The sequence below is a fragment of the Abramis brama genome, assembly GCF_963993115.1.
Source record: "Abramis brama genome assembly, chromosome: 4".
Lineage (NCBI taxonomy): Eukaryota > Metazoa > Chordata > Actinopteri > Cypriniformes > Leuciscidae > Abramis > Abramis brama.
In genome coordinates this window covers 21302040-21323569 of record NC_139966.1, presented here as the reverse complement: position 1 = coordinate 21323569, position 21530 = coordinate 21302040, and the positions used below count along the sequence as shown (strand labels likewise).

Here is a 21530-nt window from a genome sequence, read left to right as displayed (position 1 = left end):
CATGGCTTAAACATGATCTGAGTCAAATTGTAACAATCCAGTAAACACTCTAGAAATAGAAATTAAAAAAATATTCAGAAATGTTTTAATTGAAACCAAGTTTTTAGGCATGAATGGTATACCATCAACGGGCAGTGATTCGGATTATCACTATTGCGGTAACACATATGAAGTTGTAGTGATGTGCCCTCAAGAAAGTGTATCTTTTGCAAGAGTTTTTATGCCTAGCAAAACAATTGAGAACTCATTTCAGTAGTCTCACTTTGTCTGAGAGCTGGGAACATTTTTACTAGCTTTAGTTAGGCTAGTACATCAAAACTGGAGTTGAAGTATAAAATCTCACTGGTATCAAAAAATGTTTAAATTGTAACAACCTTATTTCAAGCTAAAATAACTATATTTATATCTTTATATCATTAGCGTGAAATAAAGTTAATAAATTGATTATGATATATAAGGTATTCATGTGACGACATGAGTTTCAACATAATCTCTGTAAGATAGTGCATGTAAACACTTGAAAGATGAGTGTGATTAATTTTAATGTATTGGAAGCACCATGTTCAAGTTATCAGATGTACGCTTGTTATTTTTTTTGTAATAGAAATCAAAGGCCAGGTTAGAATTTATTTTAAGATTTTATTATAACTTTATTCAAATTGATCCTTTGCCTATGCTGACTTTTCTCCTCTTTCTCAAAGGCTCAGCTGCAGAATACAGTAAAGCTGCTCTTCATGAGATTAGCCTCAGACTGAAGGACAAATTTAAACAGGAGTACAAGCGGATATTGGTTGGTAATTCACAGACGGGTCATCAGAAAAACCTGGATGATATCTACATTAATTTATATGTGGTGGAGAATGAGACTGGAGGAAGAGTGAATGAACACGAGGTGAGACAGTTTGAATTGAATCTCAAACTATTTGATGCCAAAGACACACCAATCCATTGCAATAACATTTTCAAAGTCCATGAAGGTCAACAAAACAGAAAGTTGCTGACTATAGGGATCGCAGGAGTGGGAAAAACAGTCTCTGTCAATAAATTTATCCTTGACTGGGCTGAAGGAAAAGAAAATCAGGATATAGACTTCATTTTACCTCTGCCATTCCGTGAGCTAAATTTGATCACAAACGATTGCAGTCTCATGGGACTTCTTCAGGAATACGTCTTTAATGGTACTGAAGAACTGCTTTCTCTTCCTCAAGGTGATGGTAAAGTTTTGTTCATCTTTGATGGGCTGGATGAATGTCGCTTCCCTTTGATATTTAAAGAGGGTGACAGAATTAAAGATGTTCACAAAATAACAACAGTGAGCAAGATAGTTACAAGCCTGATCAAGAGACATCTGCTTCCCTCTGCTCTCATCTGGATCACATCCAGACCAGCAGCAGCCAGTCTGATACCTCGTGAATACATTGATCAAGTGACAGAGGTGCGAGGATTTAATGATGAGCAGAAAGAGCAATACTTCAACAAAAACAGCAGACCTGAGGTTGCTAGAAATCTCATCAGTCACATCAAGAAATCCAGGAGTCTCTATATCATGTGCCATATCCCCGTCTTCTGCTGGATCTCTCTTATTGTTCTTCAGCCTCTACTGGTTCGAGAGAGCAATGACAAAACTCCCACAACTCTTACAGGAATGTACATAAACTTCTTTCTTACTCAGCAGCAACAAATGAAAACAAAATACAGTCCTGAACCTAAAGACAATACAATGTCTTTTGATCAGATTATTCTGAAGCTTGGGAAACTGGCCTTTCAAAAGCTGGAGAAAGGACATCTGATTTTCTACAAAGAAGATCTTGAGGAATGTGAACTAGATGTCAGTGAAGTGTCTGTGTTCTCTGGGTTATGCACTCAGATCTTTCAGGAGGAAAAGGTAGCAGCAAGAAGTGTGTTCAGCTTTGTACATCTCAGCGTCCAGGAATTCCTTGCTGCTCTCTACGTGTTTTTGATGGGCAAAGATGAGAAAACGGACCTATTTCTTCAATCCTGGAAAGGAAAGCTAACATGGAAAGAAAAACTGACATGGAAACTGTCCAAAAAGCCTCAGTTTCAGCTTCATAAGGCTGCAGTGAACAAGGCTTTACAAAGTGAGAATGGACACCTGGACCTTTTCCTCAGGTTCCTCCTGGGTCTCTCAATGGAGTCCAATCAGAGTGACCTAAAGGAACTACTGCCAAGACTGGAACTCAAAACAGAGAATGTTGAAGACACTGTTGACTATATCAAAAAAACAATAGAAAAGGAGGAATCAATAGAGAGGACCATCAATCTCTTCCACTGTCTGAGTGAACTGAAAGATAACTTTGTAGAGGAAATCCAGAAGATTCTTAGCTCAGGAAATCTTTCAGCAAAGAATCTCTCCTCTGGTCAGTGGTCTGGTCTGGTGTTTGTGCTCCTTATGTCAGAAGAGGCTCAAGAGGCGTTTGAACTGCAGAAATACAGAAGATCTAATGAAGCACTGATGAGATTTCTGCCAGTGGTAAAAAACACCAGAAGAGCACTGTAAGAGTCTCGTTTGCATTCATTTATATACACTGTTAGTCTTTTGTAATTGGGTCTTCATTTTACATGGGTTACTTGTTGGCCTAGACTGTTTAGAAAAGTTAATAAATGTAATGAGTGTGATAATATAAATACGTATACTATATAAATTGTTTTATCTTTGCTTACATTACTTCAGTTAAAGTTTTTTTTTCATGCTCCAGAATATAAATGCTAGATAATAAGCATTACTGTTGCTGTGTTTTGTTCTCTGTACAGGCTACAGTGCTGTAATCTCACTGCTCAGTGTTGTGAGAATTTGTCTACAGTCTTTCAATCCTCAATCTCTGTCCTGAGAGAGCTGGACCTTAGTAACAATGACCTGCAGGATTCTGGAGTGAAGCTTCTTTCTGATGGACTGAAGAGTCCAAACTGTCAGCTGGAGATACTGAGGTTTGAGTTCAACTACTTTATTTTTGCAATAAGTTAATTATTTAAAAAATCACACTGCTAAGATTTATTCTGTATGCAATTACATTGTGTTTTTCTTCTTCAGATTTTCCACATGTAATCTCACTGCTCGGTGTTGTGAGGATTTGTCTTCAGTTTTTCAATCCTCAAACTCTGTCCTGAGAGAGCTGGACCTGAGTTACAATGACCTGCAGGATTCTGGAGTCGAGCTTCTTTCTGATGGACTGAAGAGTCCTAACTGTCAGCTGGAGATACTGAGGTTTGAGTTCAAATACTTGATTTTTTTTAAATAACGTATTGCAAAAAATACACTGCTAATATTTATTCTGTATGCATTTACATTGTTTTTCTTCTTCAGATTTTCATCATGTTATCTCACTTCTCAGTGTTGTGAGAGTTTGTCTTCAGCTCTACAATCCTCAAACTCTGTCCTGAGAGAGCTGGACCTGAGTAACAATGACCTGCAGGATTCTGGAGTGAGGCTTCTTTCTGATGGATTGAAGAGTCCAAACTGTCAGCTGGAGATACTGAGGTTTGAGTTCAAATACTTGATTTTTTTGCAATAAGTTAATTATTTAAAAAAAAATTACACTGCTAAGATTTATTCTGTATGCAATTACATTGTTTTTCTTCGTCAGATTTTCATCATGTAATCTCACTGCTCAGTGTTGTGAGAATCTGTCTTCAGTTCTTCAATCCTCAAACTCTGTCCTGAGAGAGCTGGACCTGAGTAACAATGACCTGCAGGATTCTGGAGTGAAGCCTCTTTCAGATGGATTGAATAGTCCAAACTGTCAGCTGGAGATACTGAGGTTTGAGTTCAAATACTTTATTTAATTTTTTTGCAATAAGTTGATTTTTTTTTTTTTTACACACTGTTAAGATTTTTTCTGTATGCAATTACATTGTGTTTTTCTTCTTTAGAATTTCAAAATGTAATCTCACTGCTCAGTGTTGTGAGAATTTGTCTTCAGTTTTTCAATCCTCAAACTCTGTCCTGGGAGAGCTGGACCTGAGTAACAATGGCCTGCAGGATTCTGGAGTGAAGCTTCTTTCTGATGGACTGAAGAGTCCAAACTGTCAGTTGAAGATACTGAGGTTTGAACTCAAACACTTTATTTTTTTTGCAACAAGTTCATTATTTAAAAAAAACACACTGCTAAGATTCTATATTCAATTACATTGTGTTTTTCTTCAGATTTACCACATGTAATCTCACTGCTCAGTGTTGTGAGAATTTGTCTTTAGTTTTTCAATCCTCAAACTCTGTCCTGAGAGAGCTGGATCTGAGTAACAATGACCTGCAGGATTCTGGAGTGAAGCTTCTTTCTGATAGACTGAAGAGTCCAAACTGTCAGCTGGAGATACTGAGGTTTGAGTTCAAATACATGATTTTTTGCAACAAGTTAATTATAAAAAAAAATTGCACTGCTAAGATTTATTCTATATTGAACTACATTGTGTTTTTCTTCTTCAGATTTACCACATGTAATCTCACTGCTCAGTGTTGTGAGAGTTTGTCTTCAGCTCTACAATCCTTAAACTCTGTCCTGAGAGAGCTGGACCTGAGTAACAATGACCTGCAGGATTCTGGAGTGAAGCTTCTTTCTGATGGACTGAAAATTCTAAACTGTCAGCTGGAGATACTGAGGTAAATGGTTTTAAAATAATGAACTATGCTATAATCAGGTGCAGACTTAACCAATAAGTGAGATAAGCGGCCGCTTAGGACCCCAGGGAATTAGGGGTCCCCATCTGATTTGGCAAATCATATTTAGCAAATGCTCTTGTACATATTTGTGTTTGTGTCAAAGGTTTCTATTTCTACCATGTTTTTGCAGTGTTGAGCAATGTAGCCAATCACAGACATATCTGTTGATTTCTTGAATGCAATGGCCTATCAAGTTAGTCAGAATCCACTTGTCGCTAGAAAACGCAGGAGTTTAAGTTCAGTGCTTACCTCTGTCCCACAACAGTTTTCAGCATCCCTCCATCTCCTCACTCCTAATTATTCCTATCCCAGCCTAGGATGTGGGGGGTACACTGCGTTCGGGTCAAATTTCGAGCTCAGAGCCTTCCCCTTGGACATCATGCCGAATACACAAATCATTTACTCTATCTGATTATATGTGTGTGTGTGAACACATGAATCTCAAAACTATGAGACAGCAAATAAGAATTACAAAAGTAAAAGAACTGGAATTCTCTGCTCTGCCTATATTAATGCTATCACAATAAATTATTTTATAATGATTTCGTCACCAAATGTGACATCCAGTGTTGGGGGTAATGCGTTACAAGTAGCATGCGTCACATAATAATATTACTTTTCTGGAGTCACGAGTAAAGTAACGCATTACTATATAAATGTACACATTAATATTTGAGTTACTTTTTAAAAAAAAACTAATGTGAGTTACTTTTCAGTATAATTAATTTGCATTAAAAAAAATTAAGTACTGAATTAAAATGAATGTAGTCACGTAGAATTGCGCACTCATATGTGACGCTAGTCAGAAACAGAGATGGCAGGCCAGAGCCTTACATTTTGCTGCAATGGAAGTATTTTCATTATTTTGAAATCATCGAAGAAAAGGAGAAGGGAATAATCGTTAAGTGTAAATTATGTGTCAGTGAAAAACTCTTGTCAACTGCAAAAAACACCACTTCAAATAAAAAAAAAAACATCTGCATGCAAAGCACAGCACTACAGAGTTGGAAGAGAGAGAGCCGAATGATACCTGCACTTCAGTTCACGTTCACCATCAGGTAAAACGATTAGTTCAGCTGAACTCAACAAATTTGTTGCTGCTTTTATTGTTAAGGAGATGCAGCCACTGTCCACTGTGGAGGCACCCACATTTCGTAATATCATCAGCAAAATCTCCGTGACAGGGAAAAGGCCGGTCTGCTCGATAGCAAAACCTTTACAAGCTTTTTGGGCAAGGCATATATGGAAATGGAGACAGACCTGAAGAAAACTTTTGCCAACCTGGAATATGTTTCCACTACTGCAGATCTATGGACTGCTCAGAATAAAAGTTTTCTGGGAATTACTGTACACTAGATCAATCCTGCTACTCTGCATCGCCAAAAAGCTACAATCCCCTGCAGACGATTTCGTGGGAGACACGCGTACGATGCCATCGCAGCGGAGATAGAGCAAATTCACGGCTCATTTGCTCTTTGTAGTAAGATTACTGCCACTGTCACGAACAATGGCGCAAACTTTGTAAAAGCATTCAGAATGTTTCAAACTGATGATGATGATGATGAGGCAGAGAATAATGAAGACGAGGTCATCTTTACGGACTTCCACAAAGTTTTACGGGATGACAATGAGACCAGCGAAAGGTATGTTCTCCCTCCACATCACCGATGTGCATCCCACACCCTTAACCTTATATGCTCGAATGACATAGTTAAATTTGTGACGGCAGGGGGGCGCTGCTGAGCAATGGAGGGGTGAGACGTGTTTTACATAGCTCTCGTAACTTTTATTTTATTAATACACTAAACACCTGTATATCCGTTTAAAAGTGCTTTGGGGTGATATAAGAAGACACAAACAAGTGAGAAACCTAACCTAAAAGGAAAAAAACAATGTTAAAAAAGGGGAAAGCGAAAAAGAACGACCAACTTGAATCAGGCCTTGATCAACCCTCGGACTCAACTGAGGAGGCGGACCCACCAAACCGAGCTGTACTGGCCGCTATTGCTGCGCTGCGAAATGAAGTTACTCAGATTAAAGATGACATCTGCGCCACCATCGATGGTCGTATACAGACGGTGTATACTGTGCTGAGAGGCGAATTGGCTACAACTAAAGAAGAATTGCAGACATCCATTTCGACCCTGGAGAAAACCGCGACCTCGCATGCTAACACTATTGGAGAGATAGAGAAGTCTGCCTCACACCAGTCGGACGATGTCACTGCACTTCAACGTCAAGTCACCCGCCTGAGCTCTGAAGTAGAAAAACTAACTGAGAAATGTGAAGACCTAGAAGGGCGCTCGAGGAGACACAACATCCGGGTCATCGGAGTCCCGGAGGGGACTGAGGGACCCAGACCGAGAGACTTTATCGCCGGGTTGCTGCAAGAGGTGCTATCCCTGAATGAGAAGCCTCTCATTGATAGAGCACACCGGACCCTCCGAAGACGGCCCGAGCCTCATGAGCCACCCAGACCATTTGTACTGAGACTACACTACTTTCACACGCTCGAGGATATCTTACGCAAGGCTGCAGCGGAGAAACAGCTCTTTCACGGTGGTAAGAGGATTCAAATCTTCCCGGACTATCCGCCTGCCGTAGCTAAAAAGAGGGCACTATTCAACCGCACGAGGGAGCTGCTACGGGGCAAACCTGGAGTCAGGTATGGCCTCCTCTATCCTGCCAGGCTCCTGATAACCCATAACGGCACGCAGATCTCGTTCATAGATGCCAAAAAAGCGGAGGAATATGCCGAACGCCTATCGACTCCGAGCTCAACTGAAGCGAGACAGAAGGACGCGTAACGTTAAACTGATGCAATCACTGCTGATGCGGAGAAGCAAGATATTCAGAAAGGTGGTTGTGTTCTAGTCAGTCTATGGTTCTAGTTCACGTTAGCTTTTATGGCTAGCGCTAGCACAACACTAGCTGTTTCCTTTCCACGTGAGTTAAAGACTTGTACAAAACATTACACACAGATGGTGCCTCATTATCTGACTAAAAAAAACACCATTTTCATTAGAAGAATATTTGGAAAATGTTATGTCCCGCATCATACAAACCGAGGTTTGCGCTGTTATTTTATTTTTTCTCTTTCTCTTTCTGATATCTTATCCAGAGCCCTGATAATTGTTCAGTTAATTTGACGTTAGCTCTTTAAAGTGTGGAAAGGGTTCGCTGTTATTGAAAGATATTCAAAGTGTTATTTCCTGAAGTTACGACACAATTATACTGTTATTGAAAGTTATTTAAACTGTTATTGCCTGGAGTCACAACTTTATACGTTTTTGTTCATACATGCATTTATTTCTCCTTTTTATTTTATTTTTATTTTATTTACATACATAAATATATATATATATATACATAATTATTATTTTTTATTTTTATTTTTATTTTTTCCTAAAAATCTGATTACAGTTTTAATTTTTAGCTAGATATATGGATATTTGTGGGTATGGCACATGCGCGTGTGTGTGCACCCATGGATACGATATCACTATGGCACTTTAATTAGTTATATTTTCTACTCTTCACTAAACTACCTAAACATTTTGTGTAAGTTACCAAGCTATGTGATCACAGATAGGAGTTAGCATCAGGCCACCAGAAGGTGTGGGGAAGTTACTGGTTTGTTTATTTGTACGTACTTCCTTAAGAAGGCTCGCGCCACATTCACTTTGAATTGGCTAGAGTAGTTTTGTTTTTATTTGTTATTATGGAGACTGGATTGACCTCGATAATGGATGTGGGGGGGACTGGGGTAGTGGGGAGGGGAGGGATAGGAGGACCATTCACTCAAATCCTAAACATTGACAACTGTACTGCTATGGATACTGTACTAACCACATTTTCCAGATGTATGATAATTTAAACAATCAAACCAGAGGGCTGAAGGGTCTCACATTTTCCAGCTGGAATGTACGCGGAGTAAATAACCCAGTCAAAAGGGGTAAAATTCTGACCCACCTAAAATCACTGACCTCAGACATTATGTTCCTACAGGAAACTCATCTGAAGAATGGCTCGCATGGCAGGTTAAAAGCAAATTGGATAGGGGAAGTTTACCACTCAAACTTTTCATCCAAAGCAAGAGGTGCGGCCATTCTACTGAGAAAAGGTGTGCCCTTTTTACAGAAAAAAACAATCACTGATAAAGAAGGCCGCTATATTATAGTGATTGGTGAAATCCATAACATTTCCCTTTCTCTAGTTAATATATATGCTCCCAACTTAGATAACCCCATATTCTTTCAGAAGGTTTTTTCACTGATACCAGACATTTCACAATCACACTTGATAATAGGGGGCGATTTTAATACTGTCCTCGACACATATCTTGATAGGTCCTCCACGAAAAGACTCCCAAGGAATGCCTCTAGTGAATTTTTAAATACGTTCATTAATAACACTAATGTACTGGATATATGGAGAGCGATGAACCCTACAGGCAGGGACTACTCATTTTATTCACCTGTACATAACTCCTACAGTAGGATAGACTACTTCCTGGTGGATGCCAAACTCATACCGTCCACATTAAATGCTAAATATCACAGTATAGTTATTTCGGATCACAGCCCGCTCACCTTTTCGGTGTGTTTAGATCATGTAGATAAACCACACACCTCTTGGAAACTGAACTCGCATTTACTTACTGAAAATAAATTTTGCGAATACTTAAAAGACCAGATTTCTCTATACTTTGAAATGAACGATAACCCTGATACCTCTCCCTCCATCCTCTGGGAAGCATTCAAGGCTTATATAAGAGGCTGTATCATCTCGTTTGAAGCTTCTAGACAAAAAGTAAATAAGACTAAATTAAAAGAATTGGAAGATCAAATTAAATTACTTGACATAGAAAACGCGCGCGCCCCCTCTATTATATTACATAGGAAAATAGCAACACTTAAGTATGAATATAACAAAATTATCTCTGCAAAACTAAGTAAAGCATTCCTCTATACTAGGCAAAAATATTTTTAATTTGGTGACAAACCACACAAACTACTAGCTAGACAACTTAGAAAAATGGAAAATGACAGAACGATACACAAGATAAAAGCCCACAATAATACAATACTTACTAAGCCTAAAGATATCAATGACAGGTTTCTTGAATTTTATACTAATTTGTATACCTCAAAGACTACTTCAGACTCTGTAACTATTAATGCATTTTTAGATAAATGTGAACTTCCCAGACTGAGCAAGGAAGATTGTGATTCCTTGAACTCTGACCTCACAATTACAGAGGTTCGGAGCGCCATTGCCTCCCTAAAGAGTAATAAGACACCTGGTCCTGATGGACTTTCAGGGGAACTATACAAAACATTCAGTGAGAATTTATCCCCGTACCTGTTGAAATTATATGAACATTCTCAGATACAGGGTAACTTACCCCCCACCTTAACTGAGGCTGTGATCACATTGATTCACAAAAAAGGGAAGGACTCACAGGAAGTAGGCGCTTATCGTCCTATTTCCCTCCTTAATGTCGATGGGAAATTATTTGCCAAGATATTAGCAAATAGGCTGAATCCTTTATTGGGAAAGCTAGTTCATATGGATCAGACGGGTTTTATACCAAATAGGAGTGCTAATTTTAATCTTAGACGCCTTTTCAATATTATGTATACAAAGAGAGGTCCATCCACTGATCTGGTCATACTTGACGCCGAGAAGGCATTTGACCAGATTGAGTGGTGTTACTTATTTGAAGTTCTTAATAGGTTCAATTTTGGAAATAAATTCCTGTCACTAATCAAACTCATTTACAAAAATCCTACAGCTCAAATATTAACAAACCGGACAATATCCTCTCCGTTCAGCTTGCATAGAGGAACAAGGCAGGGGTGTCCCCTATCCCCTTTAATTTTTGCATTGGTTATTGAACCTCTAGCCCAATGTATTAGAATGGAACCCCAGATTTATGGTTACGCCACCAAGGACACAAATAATAAGATATCATTGTACGCAGATGACATCCTTTTATATATAACAAGGCCTCAAATCTCCATCCCTAATCTTCTCGATAAAATCAACCTGTTTGGGACCTTTTCGGGTTATCGTATCAATTGGTCTAAAAGTGTTTTAATGCCGGTCCAAATGAATGACTTAGCATGCCTAGACCATTTTCCATTTACAGTTTCTCCAGAGAAATTCACCTATTTGGGGATAGAAGTGACAAAACAGTATTCATCTCTATTCCAAGCAAACTTCCCTCCTCTAATAGAGCGATTGCAGACTAGATTATCATTCTGGGATACTCTCCCAATTTCTTTAATTGGAAGAATTAATTGTATAAAGATGATTTTCCTCCCCCAATTACTATACCTATTTCAAAACATCCCAATGTTTTTAAAAAAATCTTTTTTTAAAAACCTAGATTCTTTAATAGTTCCTTTTCTGTGGGGACACAAAGTTCACAGAATAGGTAAAAAACATCTCTGTAGGCCAAAGTCAGAGGGGGGGTTGGCGCTCCCAGACTTTTTGCTATATTACTGGGCCTCAACAATTAAGATGTTTACCTTCTGGTTGAACACATCAATACCAATGTTTGATTGGCTAATGCTGGAGCGGGAGGACTGCCACCCATATTCCATGGCCGCAGTCCTGCTAGCTCCAGCTGCGGTTAATAAGTCCCTGTATAATAACAATCCTATCATTCATAGTATGATCCGTACCTGGAAACAAATCAAGATCACCTTTAATCTTAAACCAATTTCTCTTATGTTACCCATCAATAGAAATCCCACATTTGCCCCCTCCAATCTGGATGGAGCGTTTTCTACATGGAGTGAGAGGGGTGTCCAATGTATTGGTGATTTATACGTGGGAGGCGTTTTTGCTTCATTCACGCAACTACAGAGGAAGTATGAGCTGGGGAAAAATAATTTCTTTTGTTACCTTCAAGTTAGGGACTACGTTCGGAAATACTTAAGAGAATTTGAGACTGAACCACAATCTAAAATAGACGACTGTCTGAAATTGTCTCCTAACGAAAGTAAAATATCATGTATCTATAACAATCTCTTACTAATAAGCTCCCCGCCAACTGAAAAATATAAAAGAAAGTGGGAAGAAGAACTTGGTGAATCTATTCCAGACGATTTATGGAAAGAAAGTCTTGAAAACATACATAATTGCTCCGTTAACGCAAGACATTGTCTTGTCCAATTTAAAATTATACATAGACTTCATTATTCAAAAGAGAAACTACATAACATATACCCAGAAGTGTCACCCATGTGTGATAAGTGCCACTCTTCCGTAGCAACACTTCTCCATAGCTTTGCTCTATGCCCAAGGGTTCAATCGTTCTGGATTGATATATGTAACATTATGTCTGAGGTCATAGATACTCCAATCGAACCTGATCCCCTGTTTATCATTCTTGGAACATTAGAGACCTTCAGAAAATTAAGCGTGGCACAACAGCGTTTTCTCTCTTATTGCTTTATAATAGCAAAGAGATTAATCCTCATCTTATGGAAGAGCGCAACCGTACCGACTTCTAAGATGTGGTTAGAGGATTTAACTAATACACTTCATTTAGAAAGGATAAGATATGCACTGAGAAACAGGCTCAACATATTTAATAAAACATGGAAACCCCTCATATCATACCTAAAAACTACAAATCCAGTACAACAGTCCACATCCTAGCACACAATATATGACAATGGTAATGGTTCTAGAGTGAAGTTCTTTACGGGGAAGGGTGGAGATATATGGGAAAGGGTCAGATGGGTGGATAGGGGGATGGAATAGTGTGGGGTATTGTGGTCAGTGTTTTTTTTTTTTTTTTGTTACTTTTGGTTTGCCTTTTGTACCTCTTTAAGCTTACTGTTTGTTTGTTTTTTATTTATTATTATTATTATTATATTATATATATATATATATATATATATATATATATATTTTTTTTTTTTTTTTCTCTCTTTATTTAAAAAAAAGCTCTCAGAATGTACAAGTGAATTGTATGTCAAATCATATGCCTTAATAAAAATACATTTGATAAAATTTGTGACGGCAAAGGCAGATTGCAAAGCAGTGTACAGGAATGCAACTGGAAAGTGTTCAGCCTTGTGGTCAAAAGTTAGTCGATCAACAGTGGCATCAGAGAGCCTGGAGGAATTCAGCAAAAGAAAGCTGCTGGTCCCTTCAACTACAAGGTGGAACTTGTTTCATGATGCACTTAGCAGAGTCACAGACATTCCCTTAGTGGACATCAATCAACTTTGCACTCGTCTGGACATCAGATGCATTACAGAGAGAGAGAGTACCAGTTCCTTAAAGAATACTGCAAGGTTCTGAAGCCTGTCTGAATGGCATTGGATATACTTCAAGGTGAAGATGACTGTTTCTATGGCACCCTTCAACCTACCCTTGAAATCCTGATGGCCAAAATCTTGGCACTGAAAGAGGGGCTCTCCCACATGATTGCTGACCTCCCAGACCTCATAGTTCAGGTAAGTCTGTTCAATATTGTCTTATTATTATTGTTGTTTTATTTTATGTAAAGTCAAGTCAATTTTATTTCTATAGCACTTTACTATAGTATAGTTATAATGCAGTTATAAAGCAGCTCTGGAGAAAACAGTGATGTCATCATCCAGTTCAGTTCTCATACAATAGTGTTAGTGCATTCAAGTCAATATGTTTATGTATCTGTTGTTAAGTTTAATTCTACTTACTTTTTTCCTGACATAAATTAAATTATTCTGGTATGAATGCATGTCTATTAGTTTAAAAACTGTGTAAAATTATCTTGCAGGCTATCAAGACACGGTTTAGCTCCATCCTTGACAGTGATGAAGCTTTGCTTACTGCAGTAACCCTGCCAAAATTCAAGCTGCGGTGGCTGAGGGATGAAACAAGAAAAGACAACATCAAGATGATTCTGGCAGCACAGTGCCGTGCTCTCACCGTTGAGATACCACAAAAAGAGCCACTGCAGTCTCCTGAAAGCAGAGACCATGAAAATGACTTCTTCACATTTCCTGAAGAGGAGAATCAACATGATGAACAGCTGATTGAACATGATTTCCCCCATTTTGAAGATCTTCTTAAAAGCCAACACAGCAACACCTTCCAGTTGTAACGGCAAGTAACCGAGGAGACAATAGCAAGTAAAACTGGTTCTTTATTGAACAAATAATAGAAACCAGACTCAGAACGTGTAGGAAGAAAACAGGAACAGACACAGTCAATTGCAGGCAGGTCTCACGATCCTCAGAAGAGAGCTCAGGGTGCGTTGGCAGCGCAGGCTTGCGTGGGCAACTCGGCGAAGCACGGTCAGATTAGTGAGGTGAAATCCCAGTGAAGATGAGACGTGAAGACAAACTGCAAAGACGAACAATCCAAACGGGACTCAGGCTGGAGACACGAGGAGACGAGGATGAACAGGAACTGAAGGGGGAACATCCACAAACAACGATCTGACAAACACAAGACGCACGAGGTGAGTATAAGTAGTAACTGGAGATGAGGATCACCTGTCGCTGATTCTCCCGGAGAATAATCAGCGACCACGCCCACACACTCATACACATACACACACACAGCACGCAAGGAAGAGTCAATGAATTCATCAACCGTGACACCAGTGCACCAGTTGATAGGCTGTTTAGTATTGGAAGTCTCATCCTTACCCCAAAAAGGAAACCATCTCACAGACCAGCGTTTTGAGAAACTACTCCTGCTGCGCTACAATCGTTACTTTGAAAATAAAACCCAGATGAAATAGTGAACTCTGAGTATTAATTGAATACTCCAACATTACGTTAAGATAATACTTCTTTTCTTTTTTCTTTTCTTTTTTTGCATTGCACTGCAGAAGTGATCTGAACTTTTTTTTGCATAAAACAAATTTTGTTTTGAGGACACTTTATAGAAAACTCAAGAGTTTTGGTCTGTTGAAATCAACCTATATTTTGTTTAGGCCATGTGAAATTTTTCACATTTTAAAGCTGACAGATTTATATTTAATTGGTGATGTTTGTTCTCTAGTATCATCTTATTGTTCTCTAATAAGTTATTAAATATTTTAAATGTTTACGATATGTCTTTTGCCCTAATATAACTTACTTCTAATGGTAATTATCTAGCCTATATTACACTCATTATCACAATGGACAGTGAATTTACTTTGTGCAGTCCATAGTCTACCCACAAAAGTTACAAACACATTACTTTCAATAATCAGTGATGATTATAGATATTTTATATGGCATGCATAGCTCTGGGATCAGGAAGTTCTCAGAATATAATATTATACTAATATTATATTTTTTTTTAAATGAAGGTGTAGGGTTTATATAGGCTGTTGTTGTTGTAGGGGTATTACTGTGTTAAACACTAGTTCAAGAACTTCTCAGTCAAAAAAACACCTGCCAGGCCTGAAAGAGTCTCAGCCAGGTAAGAAAAAGTAACGCAAAAGTAACGTAGCGCATTACTTTCCATAAAAAGTAACTAAGTAACATAATTAGTTACTTTTTTGGGGAGTAACTCAATATTGTAATGCATTACTTTTAAAAGTAACTTTCCCCAACACTGGTGACATCTGCTCTTAATGGAATGCCAGAACAAGAGGAAAACAACAAACAGGAATGTGATATTTTTCCATATTTATACAGTAGTATAGTATTATATACAGAAGTATGACCCACGTGGTAAATCAGATAAATTTTGTTTGGGGTTGGGGGGCGGGAATGAATATATGAAGATTGAAATTACGAAATGGCTTTAAACAATTACTAAACAGATTGTAAAATGTTTTTTTTTCATGCATGGTTTGCTTCTGACAGCACTGAACAAGCTAGCGTCACCATCTAGTGGCTGTGTGCAGGACACCCTTAGCATCTCAGCCAGGGTCCAAAATTAACACCATACACCAAATGGCGATTTAAATTAAATGGTTTTACTTGTCAGTTGGCCAGGCACATTTTTTTATGAATTCTAACAATGCATGGTTGAGAGAACGGGATATGGCTTAGTATGAAAATAAAAAAATTGTGAAGGTTGAGATGTAATCATACATTCTTACATGCTCCGTATTTCAGAGTGAAGCGTGGCACTGTATTCATTTACACCTGAGCAACTCATGATCCTGTGTTTCCTGTGTTTTAGAGTGGCTCAGTTCATAGTAAATCAGCTCCTAGAGGGCCACTGAAGATTTTAGATACAACCAGCTCCAAAACACCTGAATTGAAGTTTATAGTAATTGTGACGACTTTGATTAGCTGGATCAGATGTCTAATTAGGGTGGAACTAAACTCTGCAGGGCAGTGGCCCTAGCAACTAGAGTTCATCATAAAGTAATGCATTTAAACTACTTGCAAACAATAATATATTTCAAAATATGCACACATTCACTCTTATTTGTATGACTCAAATTATAAATTGATTTATATGTTAATGTTTCCTGTTTAAATGTAAATCAGTAGAGTAATCACTTTAAATTACTGCTGGTTATTTTTATAGTTTTTGGGCTTCTTCGCCCGAAAACGACCGAAAACTTGAACGTTTCGAATTGTTTAATTTTTTTGCTTCATCGGATGGGGGTGAAACTTGGTGACTTTTGTTGTATTACCTATATGAACACACAAAAAAAATCAAGGAGATGATTCTGATATGTTAAAGGGTCGTAAAAAAAATAGTCACACTTAGCTTCCTCCCGGTCAAAAACGGGCGACATAGGAAATGAATGGGAAATATGAAAAAATAGGAGAACTCAGAGAAACTTTTGGTGGTACAAGCTACAGATCAGCCACTGTGCTGAAAAAAAGTGCACAGCAAGGAAGGGGTGACACTCTAAAACATCAAGAGTGCAAATAAGACACCCTCCCTCCCACACACACACACCCACACACACAAACACACACACACACACACACACACACACACACACAGAGAAATGAACTGGTAAGACTGAAACAGCAAATTTTGCCCCAAACTATATAAAAATTATATAATCATAATAACTCCAAAACTATAGCAAGGAGAGTCAAAAGGTAGGTATCGTTTGAAAGAACTCTTTTTAAATTTTTTGAAAATATAAATTACATTACATTTGGACATTGTCCTGCCAAGAAACGGCGGATAAAAGACAATATATATATATAATTTTTATGATGATTTTGCATATCTTTCTTATTTGTCATGGAATAACTCAGGAAGGAAATAAGGTAGGAGGAAAATTCTTTAGTGAAGTCCCCCTACATGTTAGCTGCATCTGGATAAAAAAAAAAAAAATTTTGGATAAAGGAATCAAAAGTTACAGCATTTGGAAAAGAGATAGCCTTTTTGTACAGTCTTTGACACCCCCTCATGGGCAATTGTTTCTCCATGAAGAATATCTTGTCATAAAAGCAATAGATTATGTTAATTTTGGGCTCATTTTAATTGTAATAATATGCTGTAAAAAATGAAGTGCCATTTTCAATTATCTGAGAATGTTTCATGAGCTGTATGATGTTTTTGACACATTGCAGTACATTATTTTATAGATTATGAAAAAAAAGAAATTCTATTTATCAGCAAATAACTCAGCAATACTTAAGAGTTTTTCAAAGTGGATACATTCACTGTAAAGTTCAGACTCTAAGCTTTCAAATGACATCAACTTTGTGTTAATCAAGGTAAGATTTTTGAAAAACATGGTAATGAATATTTTCGCAGCTAGGTGGCGCCTGCTGGCGGTACACGGTTTTAGAGGGATTACTCAGCACTCGTTAGGAGTTAATAAATGTAATTAGATGCATTAAAAAGCTGAGATCCTAAGATCCTTTCTTTCCGAATGGGAATAAATAAAATAAATAAATATAAAAGCTATAGGCCGCCTATAGGCGGTTATAGGACATGACACATATTTATACATTTTGAAGCCACTAGATGGCGCTCTTCTCACTTGAAATTATTATTTTTTTAGGCCTGCACTCTATTTTGATGTGAAATGTTGCATTTATTGAAAAATAAAATAAAATAAATATATATATATTAATTCTAATGGAAAAAATAGCTCATACAAATTATATAATTAATGCAAAGTATCATAAAAAATTCTAAAAATTCTAAATAATAATCAGAAAACATTATAGAACAAAAATATATTTGATTGGTTATCCTGGGAAAAAGTAAAGTAAAATTTTAAGGCTTCGTCCGTTTTCGGGCGGGAGGAAGCTAAGTGTAACCCATTTACGAAGAAGCCCAGAGGGTTAAACTGTTAAAAATAAATAATACCCAGTGAAAGGCTGAAATTGATATAAATGTTCAAATAACAATTTCTATTATACAAGAAGTATCTGATGACTTAACTACATTTAGAAAAGTAAATTAATACATTTACTCTGGTACACTTCCACAGACACAAAAGTAACACAAAAGTTTGTTACTTTTGTGACTGAATTGTAACAACTGAGACCAAATCAGACACATTTATTTGGCATATGTACCATAAAAATCTTCACACTCCACTCTGGAATCTCATCTTCCCCCAAACAGAGGGCAAGAAGGTCTTCTAGTTGTCATGACCACGATCAGATAAGGTTTTATGGATGTTAAAGGAATGTGACCACATGCAAGAGAGAGACCATGGAAAGACAGAAACAATCTGCAAAACAGACTCACCTGCATTCATTTATTGATGAACTGACTAACATGAAATTAACGTGCATTCCAGAACATTTTGTGAATGATTTACTGTCGTGCGTTGTGTCTTTTAATAATTTTATATGTTGATACTATGGTCTTTTGATACTATGTATCTTATTATACCACCAATGGTCAATGTAACCTTACCTGTATCATGTCTCCTATCTAATTAATCCTCATTTAATGACTCACACTTTCCTGCTTCCGGTTCCATAACACTCACCCCTTTACCTATGCATGGATGAATGTATGTATGTATGTTTGTTTGTTTGTTTAGTGTTAGTTATGTTTGTGAGTTAGTTAATAAAACTTGTGCACAATATGGATGTGGTTTCTAAGTGTCTCTGCTTGCATACAAAGTCCCTTTTACGATCTTGACCTTGTTACATGCTCTGAGCACTGTACATGCTAAGGAATAATTATTTTTCAGTGACCATGAAAGATACACTTTTCTTAGAATAAATGAATAATCAAAGAGTTCGTTGGAACTGATTAATTGATTGTAATATTAATTGGCTTACCTCAAAAGTTAATCTAATTAACTGACCCAAATATTAATAATTAATCTTAATTAGTAATTATGGATTATTATTAATATTTCCCCTTTTAGCTAATATCATTACAGAATCTACAGAAAATAACAGCTGGAAATACAAACTGCACAGGTGATAGTAATGTCAAACTAATGTCATGTGGACTGTTGTTGTATGTCTTTGTAGATTGTCTGGCTGTATGGTGACCGAGAAAGGCTGTCGTTATCTTTCTTCAGCTCTGAGTTCAAACCCCTCTCACCTGAGAGAGCTGGATCTGAGCTACAATCACCCAGGAGATTCAGGAGTCAAGCTGCTATCTGATAAACTCAACCATCCAAACTACAGACTGGATAAACTCAAGTATGTAGAGCAGGAAGAGTTTTGATTAAGCAACTCTAAAAACAGCATTACGATCTTTACTTATTAAAAACCAGTTACACTTTATTTCTTTCAAACATTTACAACAGTTCTTACTGAGAATTTACAGAGGTTCAGCTCTAGTTATACTACAGGGCTTTTGAATGCTGCATTGTGATTGGTTATTTCCAGTAAACGCTCAGCTAAAGTAGTTTCAGGCAGGTCTTGACTGCATTACAGTTCCATAAGGTTAGGAGATGCATTATATGAATGATAGGCTAAAGAGATGCGTCTTTAATCTAGATTTAAACATGGAGAGTGTGTCTGAGCCCCAAACATTATCAGGAAGGCTATTCCGGAGTTTAGGAGCCAAATGTGAAAACGCTGTCCTAGAGTCCTGCACGGGTGCGGGTACCCGACGGGTGACCCGCAAATTTTGCTCAAACGGGTGAAAAATATCCAACCGTGTCGGATACGGGTGCGGGTCGGGTCGGACACGGGGAAAACACAGGTCTAAACACGGGTTTAAAACAATCACATGCAAACGTAAAAATAATATATGCATATTTTTAGGAACACATCTACAAAAATATGCCTTTATTTCAAGTTAATAAAATAATTTAAAATCCACATCAGTTAATTTGTGCCCACGCCCTCCTAGGATCTATAACGTTACCTAGGCTACTTTCACTTTTAAAAATTCATCATAACCGCGCGCGCACGCGATCTGCTTGCAGTCATCGAGATGGATGCTGAGGAGTTGAAGAAAAGAATAGCTAGTGGAGATTGTAAAGTTGTCGACAGTACGTCATCAAAAATCAAGTCCAGTGTGTGGGAGAAATTTGGAGTTATCTGAAGAAAATATTGTGAAAGGCTTGCTGCATTTTCGTGTTGGATAGCTGCAAATGTGGAACTTCATCGCCGAGGAAGCACGCAGATAACTGTGGTAACCAAGCAGTTCTATCGAACAGTATTTTTCAAATGTAACGCTGTTAAGTATGTGTGGTGTGCAGGGCATGTTTGAACCCAAAATTGTCAGATGTAGGCTAGACGAAATTGTGTGGCAGATATAGTGTTGTAGCCGCGTCTGTTCGATTGGTAAAATATTACTCAGTTTTGTGGTAACGTTAGCCATGTTCTTCATGTACCGGCCTTTTTACAGCTTCGGCTGAAGTTGTCCTTGTGTTAACTGTCCTGTAATAACTTCTGTATGACCTGGCGACTAACATTTTTGTAAGTGTGTCTAATGTGATTGGCTAAACTGATTTTATTTCGGGTGCGGGTCGGGTGTCGGTTCTATTTTAAAGCTGCAGTCGGCAAGTCTGGCAGATTGAGTGGACTTAGCCAAAATTTTGAATGTTTACAACTCTCATGCCCCTCCCCCACTACCAACGAGCACCCGCCCATCGTCAGTGCATGTGTACCTGATTTTCTGTGAACGCGCGCGTCTCTTCAGCATCGATCAACACCATGGACTTGGAGGTAGGCTGCCCTGGCTAATCTATCCATAGATAGCAATAACAGAGGAATTGGAAGCTTGTTAGTAGATTTTCTCTCCGCCATCACGCTTCCTACAATCTTCAGGCGAACTTCAGGCGTGTCGTGTGCATGTGATATTGTAATGTGCGCGTCTGCGTGAGGGAGAGGGGATCTGTGGCGTGTGCACGAACTGTGATTGACAGTCAGATCTCACACCCCCCTGCGCTGATTGGACCCGATGAGACGGGAGCGGTGGATTTTTGCAAAACAAATAACACGCTCCAGGTGGAGTTAGAAGCTCGGGTTTTTTTCTAAAACCAATTTATTTATGTTGTTCTGTCGGATTATAGTGTCGATTTCACTGAATATGATCAAAAAAAAGTTGCCGACGGCAGCTTTAAGCGGGTCGGATTGGGTACGGATTTTAATTAGTGCTGTTGACGGATAACGGGTCAGATGCGGTTTTAAGCACTGCGGGTACGGGCGGGTGCGGATTTACAAAATCGGACCCGTGCAGGACTCTGCGCTGTCCCTCCTTTAGTGGACTTAGATATTCTAGACACTATCAAAAGCCCAGAGTTTTGTGATCTTAAAGAGTGTGATGGATTGTAAAGCGATAGAAGATTAGTTAAAAACATAGGAGCTAAACAGTTTAGGGCCGTATAGGTCAGTAGCAATACTTTGTAACTGATACGGAACTTAATAGGTAACCAGTGTAGAGATAATAAAATTGGTGTTGTTTTATCATATTTTCTTGACCTAGTAAGAACTTTAGCGACTGCATTTTGGACTAATTGTAGCTTGTTTATTAGCTTGTTTATTGA

General features: G+C 38.1%; 2 protein-coding genes across 4 annotated transcripts in view; both read left to right on the top strand.

Moving 5' to 3' along the window:
* The window catches only part of LOC311081134 (NACHT, LRR and PYD domains-containing protein 3-like), a 50558-nt gene that overhangs the window by 15140 nt on the left and 13888 nt on the right, over positions 1 to 21530 (top strand). For all 3 annotated transcript variants that reach the window (XM_084111541.1, XM_084111542.1, XM_084111543.1), the window contains 9 exons: positions 702 to 2514; positions 2773 to 2946; positions 3050 to 3223; positions 3323 to 3496; positions 3603 to 3776; positions 3889 to 4062; positions 4163 to 4336; positions 4442 to 4615; positions 19057 to 19230. In XM_084111541.1, coding sequence (XP_083967667.1) covers positions 702 to 2514; positions 2773 to 2946; positions 3050 to 3223; positions 3323 to 3496; positions 3603 to 3776; positions 3889 to 4062; positions 4163 to 4336; positions 4442 to 4615; positions 19057 to 19230 — 3205 coding nt within the window. The remainder of the gene's footprint in view (positions 1 to 701; positions 2515 to 2772; positions 2947 to 3049; positions 3224 to 3322; positions 3497 to 3602; positions 3777 to 3888; positions 4063 to 4162; positions 4337 to 4441; positions 4616 to 19056; positions 19231 to 21530) is intronic.
* LOC311081156 (uncharacterized protein) lies at positions 12669 to 14741 on the top strand. The gene is made up of 2 exons (XM_084111575.1): positions 12669 to 13155; positions 13461 to 14741. Exons 1-2 carry the CDS (start codon positions 13012 to 13014, stop codon positions 13785 to 13787), a joined length of 471 nt encoding a protein of 156 aa, XP_083967701.1. The 5' UTR covers positions 12669 to 13011; the 3' UTR covers positions 13788 to 14741.